The 18,087-nt window shown below is 42.7% G+C and overlaps 1 protein-coding gene across 1 annotated transcript in view; it reads right to left on the bottom strand.

Annotated features, from left to right (window-relative positions):
• The window catches only part of rptor (regulatory associated protein of MTOR, complex 1), a 163,874-nt gene extending 147,113 nt beyond the window's left edge, over positions 1 to 16,761 (bottom strand). Inside the window, exons 1-3 of the mRNA XM_079998650.1 lie at positions 16,445 to 16,761; positions 15,504 to 15,678; positions 1,000 to 1,102 (exon numbers count right to left, since the gene is read on the bottom strand). Of these exons, the coding sequence (XP_079854776.1) occupies positions 1,000 to 1,102; positions 15,504 to 15,671 (271 nt within the window). The 5' untranslated portion in view covers positions 15,672 to 15,678; positions 16,445 to 16,761. The remainder of the gene's footprint in view (positions 1 to 999; positions 1,103 to 15,503; positions 15,679 to 16,444) is intronic.
• Positions 16,762 to 18,087: the final 1,326 nt, after the last annotated feature.

The following is an 18,087-nucleotide window of genomic DNA, read 5'->3' as shown; positions in this document are numbered from 1 at the left end:
TCAGCCATTTTTGCAGAGGCTATTTTTGGATTTCTGTGTGGGATGGGGTAGGATTCAGTATTTTTCAGCTTTTTTGTTTTGTTCCTCTGCAAACCAAATAAATACAAAACGTGGATACCAAAATATGTTTTAATTTCCCAATTCTTTGGACAAAATTTTGTGTTATTTGGAAAAAATGTAAGGGTGCCAATATTTTTTACAACTGTATATGACACACTGTCAAGATCCGAATTTAAAACTCTGACTGTTAAAACTTTGAATTATATCAGGCAATATGACCAATCAGGTTAGGTATCAGATATCATCACATTTTCAAAGTACATGAGCACGGCAGGAGACCTGAACCCATTCTCTGGGCAACCGTAGTCTGGTCCTTTGTTTCCGATTTTTATTGTGTAATCTGAATTTAGTGGGCGACAGATTGCCCAACCTCAACAGGGACCGTATGCAGATTTCCCTTTATTCTGTTGAGGGACGTTGGGAGCAGTTCTGAGTGGCTTGTATGACGTAAACTCAACTGAAAAAAAAAAAATCAACAACAACTGCATACTGGAGCTTTTCTAAACCCAGCTTAATATCTCAGTAGTTCATGTCTGATTCACTGACCCTCATCTTGCTCTCAATCTCCAAATTCTGATTGCAAATACTGCAGAAAAAATACTTAATTTACTCACTAGTTTAGTTCACAAAATGTTTCTAGATTGAGATTACCTTCTGCCGTGTTTGTTTTGTTCTATTTCGCAGCTTGCACACCGGGGTTGTTATGCATCAGCGATAAATGTCCGACTGGAAGCAATATTTTGTTTGATTCAGTTTGTCACATTAACATAGGGATCAATAGCTTATTGACTGAGGCAAATAATGTATAACAATAATAATAACAGTAGCAATAACAGCAGAATGGCAAGTACAAGCTGTTGTACTGTATTTCAAGCAAAGAATGAGGACAGGACCGCTGTGTCTGTATCTGTCCAGGTGTGATGGTGCGTGCGTGCTTACCTATCCAGCACTCCAGCCGGGCACAAGGAGAGGTCTTCACCACGTCCGGGGGGTCCACTCCCACGTTGAGACACAACACCAAAGCGACGCTCACCGTCTTCATCTGGAGGAGACAGAAAGAGCACAAACCTGTGTGAACAAAGAGTCCGCAACAACAATAGGGGCGCAAGGGATCGCAAAACTCACGGTTCGGATCCTCTCACGGTTTTGACTCACGGATCGGATCATTTTTCAAATGAGCAAAAAATAAAAAATAATAAATAAAAATTTATTTTTAATAAAATCTTAAAATATATAAATTATTCAATTGTTAAATTAAAGTGCAATATGAGATATGCATGGAAGTTTCTTCCTTTAAAGATGGTAGTGATGGTAGTGTTAAATTCCCATAAACAGCCAGTATGTTGAATTTCTCATGTTTAACAAATGTCACGAAAATAAGTTTCCGAATGAGGTGAGTTTCAGTCGATTTTGTAGAGGAGTTTTCATCTCCCAGTACACATCGTTTTTGTTGACGAGCGCCTCTTGACAGCTCCAATATAGCAGACGTGCAGACGCATCGCGGCGACAAAGGCAGCTCATTCACCACATCGTAAAGTATTAGCAACATACCGTAAACAAATCATGGTGCTTCAGAGTAAAAGAGAGCAGCATCTGTCTTTCTATCTACTTTTCACTGCAACTCTGCATCCAGATTTAAGGGAGTATTCCTTTTAAAAGTAACAGCGGCAGAAAAACTGTATTTTACTATGTTGGTAAAAGTTTGCAATTAATCCGCGCATCATATGCGTGCTGACCCGTGGGGGCGATCCGTACAGATCACGGATCAACTACGTTCCGTAAGACCACTAACATGAGCCGCTCGCACACTTCACCTCAGTTGCCTTGGTGGGGCTGGTTGTTGTTCTGAGAAGCCCACGGTTGCGATTGTGTTGAGACAATACAAATGTGCAGACAGACGGCTTTGAAGAGAGCGCACGCGTGATCACTGGAAATCAACCTTCCAGGAATAACAGTGTGTGTCTCCTGGTATATTTAGGTCAGTAGTGTCTCTAGTCGCTACAGATGGTGTAGCCGCATGTACCGTGCCGCGGCATGAACCTAGAGGCCGAGGCCCATTGGGAGTGAGAACAAGGTCAGGTAAACACTTTGTCTGGAATAGGACAGCCATTGATCTAGCGCGCACGGGCGCGCGCGCGCGCGCGCACACACACACACACACACACACACACACACACACACACACACACACACACACACACACACACACACACACACACACACACACACACACACACACACACACACACACACACACACACACACACACACACACGATGAGACTGCAGTGATTGAAAACACAAGCCAGAAACAAGAGCACATCTAGAACCGCTCACTCAACACTCTGCATTACATATTACACAGTAGTTTTAGAGGTGGAGATCCACCGGTTTAATGAACGGAAATTAATGCAGAAAATGCTTATATGCAACCAAAGCTTTTACCGACCGATCGCATAGAAATGTGTTTTCAAAAAAAATGGCCCATGGCAACCTAACTGTTTATTTTCCTCCACAAAATAAGAATCATGTGACTCATGATGGGCCTCAGTCTTGATCTAATTTGACCTTAAAGTCAACCCATTAAAGTTTCCACGAAAGCAGAGGTTTTCCTCCTCAATGTATTCTGTACTACGACCAAAGAGTGTGTGTGTGTGTGTGTGTGTGTGTGTGTGTGTGTGTGTTCAGAAACATGAGAAGACATCAAGCTGATGTGACACATAGAATGCCTGTTTCTTCATGCAAAATCAATTACAGCAGTTCCAAAACTCATACTTAGAATAAAACGTTTCAGTATGTACATTCAGTGGTATAGACTACTGATTAAAAACAAATGAACAAAAACTTGATCAAACTCATTCATGGTGATATATAAAAGGACCCAAGAGCACAATGCCAAACCTGTTATGCAAGCTGAGGGCCAGGTTCTTCTCCAAGTTTTGTTTTTTTTTGCAACATATGCAAACAACCCATATGTCTGCACGACTTACAAGGTGTTTGACAGAGCATATACAACAGGAATGGTATTTAATAATCATTAGGTACACGTCAATAAATTGAGGTAGGACTATTCTAACGAACCCAAATTAAGGCGGAGCGCCTGTCTAAGCGCATGGGACTATTTTAGTATTAAACTGGACACAGCTGGGAAGCCAAATGACGTAAAATAAGTAATTTGCTGTCTTTGCAAATGCGGCCCGGGACAGAGCACCGGGTCTCACCGACCACCGCGTGGAGGTTCAGTTAAAACAATCACTTAATCAGTGCAAAGGATAGCAAAATAAATAAATAAAATGATCAAATTGTGTAATTATCCCGGAGAAAGCCTGTGCTGGTCTGCTCCCCGAAGGAGAAGGTAGAGGCGGCGGCTCCTCTGCTGCGCGATCGAAGCGATTTCCGCTCCACTGCGTGTCCCAGTTTCTCCAAACAAAACGAATAAAAACAGTCTGTTTTTATTGAAGAAATATTTATTTTCCTTTGTTTCCTAATTGAATGAAACAAAAAAAGCCCCCAGACACAGAAACAGCCTGTCGAGAACAGGAAGGGTAGAGAGGCATGTTACAATGACTAGAATGCATTTTCTGAGTGGTATTTTAGTGGTATTAACTTGAAAAGGAGTTTAATAGGTGACTTTTAAGAGCAGCACCTGTATTTCAACAAAAAAAAAAAAAAAAAAAAAAAAAGAACACCACATCAACGATTTCCTCAATAGAATATTGCGAGGAAAAACTGAGAGCATTGAATATGGCAGTTACACGCAAATGCTTTTCCCATGCTTCTAATTTCATCTCCACCACAACTATTTTCTTTGAGCCAGTGAGTTAGAAATAGATTTTCTCAGACAGTGACAGTCGCTGACCATTCATAAGACCAAAAATGTAATCCTCAAAACAGGATGAACTGAAATCATCAATCTCGACCAACAACTCAATGAAACTACAAATAAAATAACCCCCTATTTGTCAAAGTAAACTTTAATCGTAACCTTCTCGCTTCTCGATTGTGTAAACAAGCACAAAGAAAACAGGACAGGTTTCATTTCTGTGTCGAGGCTGGAGGATTTCTGCATAATTTATCATACAGCATAGATGGAGATCCGAATGGATTATATGGAAAGGCTGGTGTATTTCAAACCCATCCATTTATCTAAATGTTGTTAACAATCTGTAATCTGCATATCAAGTGAACCCAAGTGGGGTTGTGACCGCAAGAATGTCATATGGCATTATTCAAATTAGTTGCAGAAAACAAGCATTTTTTTTTTTTTTAAATGATAAGGCATGGGTGTGCTGCACCATGAAAAAAGGCTGCAGACGATCTCAGAATATGGGTCCCCACCATTGTTAACTCTCTCCTCATCAACGACAGCATAGTTGGTGTTCCGGGAAAATGCTAGTGGAGTGCAGTTTCTGGGCCAGGGCAAGGTAGACACAGTTCCATAAGTGTCTCTCTGAGGATAAACGTCTGGCAGGTGATGTTGGCTAATAGAAGAGACACTGAACCACCTGAGTTTTCTTTGGCCCCTCTGCTTCTGTGCTTGCTGGGCTCCAATTAGCCCCGAGTTCAGCAATGAACTGCTGCCGTGTTGTGTTTTCAGGGCAAATGCAGTCCATGGCCAGTGTGGGCTAAGAGCTGTTTATGTGAACCCAGTCCCTTACACTGTTTCTGCCTTCATAAAAACTATACATGTTATCGTCGTCATAAACTGAAATTGCACAACGCAAAGGGTTGTATTATCAGCTTTGCAGTTGTTGACCACTCCGTTGAGTATAAGAGTTTAGCTCAAAAGAAGAATTTACAGAGAACAAATTCATTGATTGATGAAATCAATCCTAGTCTATTCAGTGAAATGCAAATGACTCTGATAATATTGAATAATAATCAATTCCATTTGACAGCCTACACAGGCGGCTATGGTTTCCTTTTGCAGCAGACCTGCAAAGCAGGATACTCAATGAGCATCTCTAATCTAAAAAACACCCACCCTCGTTCTGAAACAAACACAAGCAACATGGATTGATGGCCAGGGGAACAGCGGTCACAGGAACATCACTCGGGTTTATTTAGTCCACCCCAGGGCAAAATCCACAATGTGGAAATTCTTTCGATTTTGAAAGAAAGACAAGAGAACGGACACACAACACAATCCATATGCAAACAATGTAATCACGGGAGAAAATACTTAACTTAGTGAAAATACGTAACTCACTAAATTTATGGTCGGTCAGTCAAAGAATCAAAATTGCATCATGCACAAAAAATGGCATTGAAATTTAAATACATTTTCATTAACAGAAAGCATAGATGGGCAAAAGTGCCTGTCAAACAAAATCAAATAAAACTTAAGTTCGGACTATATCCAAATAAGAAAAAACAGCTTCAGGTAGCAATACACAGGGTCCATTATAGACACTAAAACGAGTTACAATTTTCCAAGTTTCCCCATGAACGCCGCATCGGCTGACGTAATGGCACGGTGACACGGGTTTTCCGAGCCTTGGTGGCAGAATTACTACGACAAGCATAAAAACTTGTTGTGTGTTATGACTTTATCCTAAAAATGAGAAGTTGTCCGTCTACTTCCTGTAGTCCACAGAGTCCTGCCTCACGGTGTCTCTGTGGAAGGAAATCACTCCGTGTGGAAGTTCCCAACGACACGGTTCCATTCAAACGGATTAAACGCTGCATGTCCCTCAAACATTTCATCAATTATTTACACGTTTGGGACTAAAATAAAATGGACACAATTCGGACCCGTTGCTCAGGAGCTGCAAGAGAACTCCATGTGTGAGTAAACAAACACGGAACAGGTTTTGTAATGTTTTCAACTCCTACAGTTTGTGTGTTACGACTGGCTGCTGCGTAATAAGGAGGGACACGGCACGGGTTAGATGCGAACAGAATGTGTTTATATTTACAAAATGCCAACATCAAGCAGGTGAGGAAACACACAAACACCTTTGAAACCACTAGAGAGCGATGAGAGTCAGAGTCATGTGCGTTCGTAGCCACAACCTGCAAACGTATAACAAATTGGATGACAAAATGTCTTACTCAGCAAACTCATCTCGCTCCACCACCCAACCAGAAGTTTTAGAACCTTGCATCGTGTTGGCGATGCAAACATTTGGCTATTTTCGGTCAAATTTCATCGGTTTTTCACTAATTCCTGTTGGGTATGTGGATCATATGGATGTTACTTGAACCACGAGATATCTGAGACATCCCGGTTCTAATGAGACATTTCTGGAACAGGTTGTCCTGTTCCAGACACATTTAGCCTAAAGAGTGCCAAGGAGAATAACAATAATAAAAATCTGAACAATAACAATGTCAGTTATGTTAGTATAACTGAAAATGTATGTATGGTTATGATGTAGTAAGACTACACTCCACTTGCACTTATGTTGGGATAAGTATTGATCTGCATCGCTAAGAGGGTCCTATAACCTTTTTATGTTCATGGCGCTCATCACAAGGATTCTAATGTCAAACTGATCAAAACCAGTTTCACTTGAACAAGTGCTTCGGCAACTGTGTCGTCTGAAAGACAAGGTGGGGAAGGATTTTAAAATCTGTGGTACATTTCATTTTTGCACAGTTCCGCTCTGAAAACAGATAGCCCATTAAGGCTGTGCTGAGCAGGTGGGGAGGAAAAACAAAACACCCACAAAACAGTCTGATTTAGGACCTTTAAATGGTATCTAAAGGGAGTAACTTTACGTCTCTTTATTCAACAGCAGACAATGCATGTAAAGTGAGCAAGGAGCCGTCTTTACCAGTTCAATACGGTTTGGCTGAGACAACATGGTGCATTCAGGTCTATCAGCAGCCTTTGCGCAACAATCTGAAAGTCGCGCACACGCACGCGCACGCACGCACACGCACACGCACACACACACACACACACACACACACACACACACACACACACACACACAGTGTGTCGTGTGTGTGTGTTTCTCTCCTTCCAGGTTAGCGCAGGGCAAGGAAGGAGTCATAATGGAGGTAATTAAGGCCCCCCTTCTCTCTAGCACCGACTGGAGGAAAAGGTCAGTGTGCTGGTGGGTCTCAGCAGGTGAAGAGTCAGTACACACTAGCATGCATGAGGGTACACACATGCACAAGTGACTTTTTCCTCCCCTCATTCTACCATTCGATTCCACCCGACCTGTCTGCCCCTCGCCCTTTCCTTGCCTATACATCATGGAACCAACCTGATGTGGGAAACTAATGTGGATGAGTTCCTCATCTTAGTTATCACACAAAAGCATCATGAAAACTTTTCAGATAGAGAATCGGCCCTAATATACTACATGAGCATGAACATACAAATGGTCTGTTGCTTTTTTACTCAACTGCTGTAGCAATATTTCAGTATTTAATTCATTACGGGATACTGGTGGTGGCGCAACCATTTCTTTATCAATTGGCTCTACAGACACATCATTGTATCTATAGCAGGAACATGGAAAAAATATATATATATATATATAAAAAATAAACCTTTACTCCTCATACAAACCATGATGACATCAACAGCGGAAAGTTCAGCATGCCTTGGGGAGGTATTAAGGCCAAAGTCTAGTGAGCCACTCATGTCAAGCAACATGTCAGAGAAATCTGTTGATTATCTGGGGAATTGAGTAAAAAAAAAAAAAAAAAAAAAAAAACTTTGTATTTTCACCAGACCAACAATGTATAGGACTAAAATAGAGACATTTACATTTCTGCCTCAACATCCAGAGCTGATTTTATTTTACAAAAAAAAACAAAAAAACGATATATATATTTTTTCTTTAAAAGGCTTTCATGGAGAGGTACATATACAAGCGCCTGTCTGGTCTAAAGCCAAATCTGCAGTACTCTGACCTTTTAGTCACTTTGAGGTACTGTTAAGGCAGCACAGTCCATTAGGCCACCAGAGCGTCTTCAGCTTTGAGTTTAACATGCCAGCAAATCCCTCCGGTACCAGCGACATTTTGCTGCAGATGGCAAGATAATTATCATAAAATAAACAGGCCAAATTAAATTATTTGTTTCCACATCGTTCGATGCAGGTAATTAATGAACGCATTCGATGCACATTTACATGAGAACAATCGAGATGAATGGGCAATTGTGTGTGTCCATTCAAACTCATCATCCAACACCAAGTGACATTTGGGTGTGACGATAGCTGGCCCAGATGTCATGCAAATTATTCTCTATTTAACTGGGGACTTGTTTTATGCATGCATCGCCTCGCCTTTGTGGGGTGTAGCCGAAATAAGTGAGTTCTTCAACCCGCCCTTGTTGGAGGAGTACATTATTATGAAAAAGGAATAATACGAAACAAAGACAATTGGAGTATAGTAACAGGCCAATTCCCCCCCTCCCAAGGATAATTGGGGAGCAGACCAGTGTGAAAACTAAAAATCAACAAACAACCTGGAGTTAAATGAGTCACATCTGTTGGAAGGGGTGGGGGTTACATACGCCAAACAAAATTGATTTGGCCTTGAGAAATAAGAAGCACTCTTACTCTAACAAACCCTCTTCTTGCATTTAACAAGAAATCCTGAAGGTAAGAAAGAACCAACTAATAAAAAAAACAAAACAAGTAAGTACAAGGGGTGAGGAAGCAGGGTAGGAAGGTGAGACTAATAAAAAAATAAATAAATAACTAATCAGAGAACATGGAATCGGAGAGTGGAGAGCAGGACCAGCCGGCCACAGAGCCGCTTCTTCCATAACACGTGGCTGTTTATTGAAGGGCCATGTTAATTTGATCGGTAACGTTAATCTACGGGGAAAAAGCTAAACAGAATTATATTTTTTTATACATACATACAGCTCATGAATTCCCAATAATATCATAAATTCGTCTCAGATGGGCGAGTGAGAGAAAGGTGAGAGGGACAGAGAGTGAGCAAGAGAATGCGGATAGATATGGATTTGTTGATATGCACTTTGGTCAATGTTGCAAATGTATGTTTCATTATAGCTCATGCTTTTTAGACTTATCTTAACTCCAAGCCTGAGCAGATATGCTCAGTCTTTTTTTCCAAAGCACAGTACTAATTTCACTGACAATAAATACAATTTAATTGAGAGACAGAAAGGGAGGAGGGGGGGCAGATCCAGAGGAAGGAAGCGGCGCATGCTTTCACAATGCCGTGTTCCTTGGCACACACTTCAGCCCTTGCTCAGATAATGAGCGAGTCAGAAAAAAATGGAGGAGGGGAGAGAGAGAGAGAGAGAGAGAGAGCGAAAGACAAGAGACTGACAGAGGGAGAGAAATTATCCTCAGGCGCGCATGTATCTGTGCGCACGTCCCCCCTGGATTATGGCACAAGTATAATTGGTGGCGGTGCTCCACTCATCAATAATGGCACTGGTTCTCGAGGGGACGGTCGAGCCATTCCCTCCCCTGCCCTCCTCATATCCCTGAAAAACTCCGCAGCACTCCTTGGCCCTGGGATCAATGGACCCTGATTATTCCATTAGCAAGGACTGGGACAAATGACGGCTATTAAACTAGCGGGGGGGGGGGGCTGTATCCCGCTAGAAGCAACAGGTCAAGCATTTGAAAACTTCAACTTCAAATCCCCAAAACACTAAAAAGGTTTAAGCAGGCAGTATAAGACAAAAGAAGAAAGAAAAATAACTTAACGGTGAACATGTGCTCCTACACCGTAGTCGGTGTATTTGACACCAAGCGTTCACAACCACGCGGCCGGGAGGTTAGCCGGAGAACAAAGTCCCAACGCTGAATAGCCACGACGCAAACCAACCATATGATGTTTGGCTCGATAGCAGGGAGGAGCTCGACAAACTGATCCCTCTGAGGGCTTGTGTACACTGCCATATACGGAGCCAGAACACTGCGTCTTTCTGTTTGTTTCTTGTTATAACCAGGTCTTCTGGCTTGAAAAGTTGTGTTTCATTAGGAGTACAGTAGGCTGGGGAAGATTAACGAGCGAACTCTCGATGGCACTCGTCCGTCACCGACTGACATCGATGACGGACGAGTTTCGTTCTACTGTTTTTTTTTTGTTTGTTTTTTTTTATCCGCCACGAGAAATCAGAGCATTAAAAACGGTGTAAGTGCAGTTTACCGTATTCTAAAACTGGGGCGGAGAGGGAGGGCGGAGGGTCTCGCCCCTCTCCGCTCAGAGCTGTGAGCGAACCACTGGTGATCAGATCTCACTTCCTCGCTCTACAGGCCCGTGCAGAAGTTTTAAAAAGGGCGGGTGTTTAAAAAAAAAAAAAAAAAAAAAGGCACATTGACCCCCAACGGAGCAGCACGGCGGAGCGCAGATCACGGCGCCTGCAATGGTGGGCATCGGGACGCCCGTGACTTGTGCTCCGCTGTGCGCACGTCGCAGGTGCGCCGAGGAAACGTTCCTCATGAATATATCTTACCCAAACAATCGGCTCCCTCCATGCCCATTCACGCTTTAAAAAATAAAAAACGTGCCTGATCAAAAGGGCACCGTGGGGTCCATGGGGCGTCTAGGGGCACAAGGGAAGGTGCTTGGGAGCCCCCTGCACATGCCTGCCGCTCTATATGCAAATCTTGTGATTATAATACAGCAATATATAATCTAATCTCATAGAGAAAGATTTAGATTTATTTCATTTCCTTTGTTTCTTACTTGTATGGAAAATGGAAAAAGGTCAACCTAAACTCAGAATTTGAGCAGTTTTTTGTTTTTTTTCCTCTCTTCCAGACAGTGGTGCACGCGCCGGGTCCTGGCTCCTGCGCCTGTTTTTTTGTTTTAGATGTATTTATTTTTGTTTGTTTCCTGCATGTACGAGACATTTTTATTTTTTTTTTAAACACAACTGAGTTAAGGGACAAGACGTCTCCCTGTAGCTCTCCGTTGCTATGGGACTTTATTAAGTAAAAACTGGATGTTTATGTGTAAATACTTTACTTGAGTACAGCCTTATGGCACCTTTGTTTATCGAGCGTGAATTTGTCCCGGTGCTGTAAAAAATAAATAAATAAATAAATAAATAGAAATTTCAGGTTTAAGACGTAAAAGAGAGAATTGGTTTGGACCAATTCCCCGAAAAGAAGGTTTAATCTCCTGTCCATGAGGAGTTTCATGGGCCGCAAAAAGGAGCTGCAATACCTGAAGTGGAGCACACAGGTGTCAAGTGAAAAACATAAATGGAACTGTCGGCCAAACACCAGCATATACAGCATGAACCGAGCACCCAGGTCCCCAATACGGCCCAAGTCACCAGATCAGTGCGCATGGAGGGAGCTCCCCAGAGAGAGGGGGCTTTCTGAGGGTGTAGAGGTTATTGAATCATTTTGTGAGGCTTTTTCAGATGCTTGAGAGAGAGTCGAGGGGATGGAAATCTCACTCTGACTCCCCCCCCCCCCCCACTCCAGAGCTCAAGGCCTTTTCTTTGCTGTAGTCACACCTGCACACTGCGTGACACACTGCGTGACACACTGAGTGACACCATCACCTCCGCTAACAAAACATTTCAGATCCATAAGCATTCTACAACTGTGGACTCTCGACAGCCAGCATGGAGTTTGGTTAACCATCTTTGTTAGCCTGACTGGTTGCTAGGACAACACGGGAGAAAGGTATTATGCATATGACCCAAGAAAGAATTCTAATGGATACAAAACAACATATTAAAAGCCCAGATAAGCAATTAGTGAGCTTGATTGAATTCCAGCCTTCTGAAGATATATAATGTGTGTGGAGGGATGAATCAATACTACAGCTAAATTGAAAAATCCCAAGGGTGTATGGAAATGTTAATGTCTCTAGTGCAATTAATATCAGATGGATATATATCCAGACCTTATATAGAAGGAAATGTCCAAATAATGATGGATATCAGACCGCGAGAATTAAATTGTGGTGCAATATGGATAAATCTTTTTTTTCCCCAGGCCACCATGCTGAGAAGCCGGTGATATAATATACAAGCTACTACTAACAGATGGACTGTTTGAATCAACTGAATTCAGGTTATGACACAGGCGGGGAAGAAGCATTAAAAAAAATCTGCCCAATTATCAACATTGTCACAATGGGTTTCAACAAATCGGGAAAGAAAAAGGAATTCCTTCTTGTGTGTATTTCGGTGTGTCTGAGCTACACGGGGGAAAAGGGGGGGGCAGGGAGGTGGAGGGGGGCTTCACAGGCTGATCATATGTAAACAGCCGTCCAGAAATACACGGATGAGGTCATCCAACACACACAGCAACCCCTACATGGCATAGTGCACATGATTTAAAATATCTACCATTTGAAATCAGTTAGAAATATGTAAAAACAAAAAAAAAAGTATATATATATATATATATATATTAACAATTAATTATATCTAAATTATATTAAGAAACTGTATTTACACTGTGTAAAATCATGGCACAGCAAATCACAACACAGATCTCACCACACCTTTCACCTACTTCTGAGTTAGCGACAGGACAAATAATAAAGCATGTACATAATGGTTCCAGCCTGAGAAGGCATGAGTGGCAACGTGAATCAAACACCAACACTGCGACAAGACTAGAGAGCGACCACACACACGCACGCACGCACGCACGCACGCACGCACGCACGCACGCACGCACGCCGTGTGCCGGGCTTGTTAAATGTCATTGATGCTGCAGCGTCTTTCTCACCCCTGGCCGCAAAAGACTGAGAAGATAGCAGTACTGCAGTAGTGACCTTCTGACGGATCGGCACTAACTACTACACAAACGGTACAAACATGCTCCAGGCCACAGGGGATAGATGTTTTTTTTCTTTCATTGAGAGTAACTTTGAGCTTCTTTTGGCCTTTGCTTGTGGCACACGCTGCAATTTAATGTTTTATTTCATTGTTGTATGAGGTACTAATGAATGCCATTAGGCAACAAACAGCACTCGGGCTGTACACACCAATGGGAATTCATTCACACTCCATATTAGTCATTCAATCCATTTCCCCCAGCAGGCAGCCTCTCAGCGCCATATTTCTAATTTTGTCAATCGTGGTTTTTATGCTTTGTTTCAATAGCCGTCCAGATAGCAGCTTCCTTATCAATGATCAGCAAGCTATTATTGGCTAAAGAGAGGCTTGATCTACCTTGAGTCCTACCCTGAACTTGTACTCTACAGCACTGATAGCGTTTTTTGCACACACACGCCTCCTGATTTCCCACGGTGCACCCCATAATTTACGGCACAGTCGATAGGTCCATCAGTGGACACTGCTCCGACTAGCTTAACTGTTCATATACCAGCTAAGAAAAGCCACATCAACACTTAGGTCACCCAAAGCAATTTGTGTATAAATTAAGTGTAAAAAGTGCTATGATAACTGCTGCCATCATTTCTAGCCTAGAGCTATGATCATTAATACATAATCTATAAATAATTTGAGCTGACCACGACCAGTTTGTAAAATCCACAATGCTATGTTTCCATCCAAATTTTAAGGGGAATTTTAAGCCAATGTGAAAAATGTTGCAATGAATAAAATAGGTCCATGAGTTGAGTTGAGGTGAATTAACTGTATCCAAAACATTCCAATGTTAAATGTCAATAAACGGCCCCTCTTCTTCATAGGATAGGTATTATTACACCGTTATAGTTTTATTCTATAATATGTATGCAGCATAAAAGAACCAAAAAGACGATTAAATTGTTAATAAGAATCATGTGTACGAAAATTAATCGGCAGCTAACATTTGGTGATTGTGAGAGCCCTGATACTAATACAATATAGAATAGATTAATAATATAGTATATAGAGCTGACTAATACATTTTCTTTAAGTAGAAAAAGTGCAATATGAGCATAAGTAAGGTGGGAACACAAGGGGTTAAATATATCTTCCTGATTAAAGGAACAAGAAAAAGAAAGGCCCTCATGAATGATACACTCATACAGTATTTATTTCCCATGTCTAACCATAGGCTTGAAATCCAGCCATGGAACTCTCGATGCTGAAATAAGTGCACAGAAGCTAGAACCCACTGCAGATCAGGGCGGCTCAGCCCAACGCCCCAACAATGAAAAATATCCACAATCTGAGTTCATTTTGACCTGAAAGAGCACATTTCTCACAAGCACATTCATTGAATGATGAACCCTTTGCGGTCAACTTAGCCAGACGTTTCTACTAGATTTTCTACCCAATGAAGAATTGGGAGACCCGAGCCAGGAGCTGTTCCCTCTTTTAAAATCAATATCAGACTCACATTTAATGGCATGCTTATATTCAGCCCTCCCCCGGAGCCTGACAGCTCACCGAGCTGCGCAGTGTAATTCCGGCGATGTCCTAACAGCACAGCGGTGTTAAAATTTAATTTGGGGGAAATGTCTACCTTAGGAGGCAAGGCCGCTCTGGGTTATGTATGACTATGTGGCATTTGGCATTATTAGAACTGTAGCTCTCCATAGCTTTGAGGCGCGGCTATAATCAGGTGGGTAGCGAAGCAGTGGATCAAACGCCACCTTTACAAGAGCCTGAAGAAGAAACACAGCGGCGCCATCGGTGGGGAAAAGCTTTAAGATATCCCCGCTGAGGTATAGCACGCGTGGCCTAAAAAATGTAATAGCGGGCAGCGGAGTATATTAAAAAAAGAAAAAAAAAAAAAGGTTTAACCACTGAGTCGCTGCCGGTGCTAAGTCGTCTCGAGAGTTATATCCTCCTCAAAGTATAATACGAATGACTGCGCTGCAGCTGCAGACATATTTCAACCGTTCAAAGTTTTAACGAGAACCTTAAAAGTGTGCAATTACATCCGAGCAATTTCATTGTTCTAATCCCTGCGATCGGTTGAATGGAACGCTGAACAGCGGAATATGTTGAGGATTTTAAATCGGGAATTATACAACTAATTTAAAGAATGTAATTTAAAGGACATCAATGAGATCAAAAAAGGAGACGGAAAGAGCAACGGGGGAGATAAAAGCTTCGTCTGGAGGCGTCGCTGCTGCTGTTCACAGACATCGTCAGGACTTTTCAAATCACCGGACGAGGACCCCCCCCGTGTTTTTCTTTGTTGTGCGTCTCTCAGATGTGAGCAATTTATCTGTTGATATATTTTCTGTAATAGAAGTCGGGGATGTAATCACGCAATATTTTATACCTCAATAGATTCTTTCCAAACAAAAAAAAAAAAACGTTCAAATAACTAAGAAGATGAAAAACCAGCTCCACTGATATGAGCTTGTTCGTGTAAAGCAAGTAAAGACGCTGTTGTTTTTCCTAGTTTCTGTACCTTAGAGCCTGACTGCAAGACCGCACACTCTCAAAAGTACAGTTCTCAGCGCGTCATTCAATTCTCCAAGGACACAGCGCAGCAGGATGAGACGGACGACCTACGGCCCCCCCCAAACTACAGGCGCCACACAGCTCCACCGCTGGAGCAACCGTAACATGCCAAATGACTCCCAACTCCACAAGCACAGAGGAGACAATTACCCTGTCCTTCATTCTCCAGCTCTGCGCCAGGGCCTTGGAGCCCTCAATCTTTTCCGAATGGCGTTTCTTCATGAAGGCCAGCGGAAGTTTCCAGTCACTCATGTCGGGCTCTTCTTCCTCCGCGAGGCCCACGGCCGGCGAATGCAGCAAATCCGACTCCATTTTCATCAAGGCCCTGCCGGGGACGGTGAGAGAGGATTATCCTAACAGGCACCTATAATGTGTTCACTGGGTAATTATTAAGATGAGCCATCATTCAAACAGGGTTTTTGAGTGCGCTCTACCGGCAGCGTTTTTGTTCAACTTTTGTAAAGAACTGATGTAAATCGCACGTTGGAATTAAGGACACCTCAGCTGCACTTGTGGAATTTTGCTTTTGATCTGAATTCATGCAGGGTCAGTCAAACATACGATGAGGCCGTTTAGCAAACCTCTGGTGATGTGTCAGCATACTGACACAAGCTCAAAGCAGAAACCACCTCCACCCCAAACCTGGTTGAATGTGACGTGGCAACTTTGACAGGATAAATAGATATATTTATAGGCAATAAGAATAAAATAATAAGCATAAAAAGGGAAAATAAATGATCAACAAACGATAAGCATATTTTAACAGAAAAAAATAATTGGCAACATAAAATCAACCTAAAAAAAAAACTTTAATTGTGTATGAAATGTAAAACTATGCTAAAATCAACTAAAATTTCGAGCAAAAAACCGCACTAAACTAAAAAAGATACTATAATAATTGAACAAATGGTAATATAAAGCTAATAAAAATGGCAATACAAAGACCTAAACATGGACTGAAACAGAACATATTCCGAGCTACTCTACTCGGCAGCGGAGCTCGTTCTGCCCGCGGCACCTCAATGTGCCTGGCGGGATGAAAGGCTCTTTACGGGGCAGAGCAGAGGCGGCGGCAGCGGCAGCGTGCGGACCTTGGCGCGGCGCGGTGCTCGATCCGGGCTGGGGAGGCTCTCCGCGTCCCGGCGATGACAGACACGGCGGCGCAGACGATCCTGCACAGGAAATTGTACGGCAGCGTCCACAGCCTGTAGAGAAAGTCAAAGCCGTCGAGGCCGAGCTCCACCGGGATGTGTTTGCAGGGGAACCCGCGGCTTCTCTCCCCGCGGCGCTTCGCTACGGGAAGCGGCTGGACAGCAGGCCCATCGTCACGCCGACTCTCTGCCACAGCCACGGGACGAACCGGCTCCGCTGGTTCGTGACTCCTGGCCGCTCCGTCCGCTCTCACGGCCCTGCACCGCAGCGCGGGGCTCCGGCAGGTAGTTTCGGCGAAATCCCACCGGGAATCCGAACAACTTCTGGAGAGCGGCTCCTCTTCAGCACTCCTGCACGGGCGCGGCCATCTTGGGTCGAACCCACAATGCACCGCGGCGGCTTCTGGACGTCAGCGCGCTGTGCTCCATGGACGGAGCCGAACGAAAACAAAACCAAACGAGGCTTTAGAAACGGTACACATTGAAATAAAGTCATTTCTAAAGGAGGAAAACATTGACAACGTGCAAAAAAACTAGATGTTAACCCCCAAATAAAAGAATGGCCATGTACAATATATATATAAAACAAAACAATAAACCTCTGTATCAACAATTCACAAAAATATATATATGTACAATATATACTGTACATATATACAGTATACACAGTTTATATATATACATATATACTGTAAACCGGAAAATATATACTACTGTATGTAAATATAAAATGTATATATTATATATATACTGTCTATATACTGTATATACTGTATATATACAGTATATATGGAAGACAAATATATACTGTATGTGTATATATGCTATATGTGTGTGTATATATATGTATATATATATATATATATATATATTGTCCCATTTACAAGTCATAACATTTAGAGCTGCATCACAACAGAGCGCTAGTTTCTAAACAGTAACACATTCAGTCATGATTCATTGGAATTCCAAGCCTGTTTGCAGCGTGTTCGGGTTCACTCACCCTGACTAAGGCTGCTTTGTGGTCTTTGTTGTCATGCTTCTCACTCATCCCTCAAGCAGTGGGGGCCTCATGGTTTGCTCCTGGACGAGTAGTCACAGCGAGATAAAGCCGTCCCATCTGTCACTGAGACAAAAATTCAACAGTTCATGTTGCCTTCTGCTTGGAACACGCGGGAAAACAGTTGCCAGTGACACCCGCGAAAGCCGCTTAATTGATGCAGTGTAACGGGAGAAGGATTCCTCCTAATCTGGCGCTTAAAGAGTAATTGTTATAAAACCTTGATGATCTCTATTCCGTCCAGTTGAGCACACCTTTCTCTCACTCAGCCACACACAGCAATACCGCTCTGACATCCCTCGTGCCTTCTTCTGGGCAGTCACTGTGACAGAAGAAAAAACAAAACATTTAAATGTCACACCAGATGGACAAGCCATGGAAAAAAAGCTCTTTCGATGCTTTCACCAGCGTAGTCATTGTAACGTGATCCCAGCTCGCCGTAGGCTGCGATCGCACGCGGCGCTTCTCTCCCGGCGTGTTTCCTCAGCCTTTGTTTCTACGTAGAATTCCACGTGAGGCGCCCGCG

The sequence above is a fragment of the Zeus faber genome (assembly GCF_960531495.2).
Source record: "Zeus faber genome assembly, chromosome: 4".
Lineage (NCBI taxonomy): Eukaryota > Metazoa > Chordata > Actinopteri > Zeiformes > Zeidae > Zeus > Zeus faber.
The sequence above is the reverse complement of the archived record's forward strand: the minus strand, read 5'-3'. Positions and strand labels throughout refer to the sequence as shown.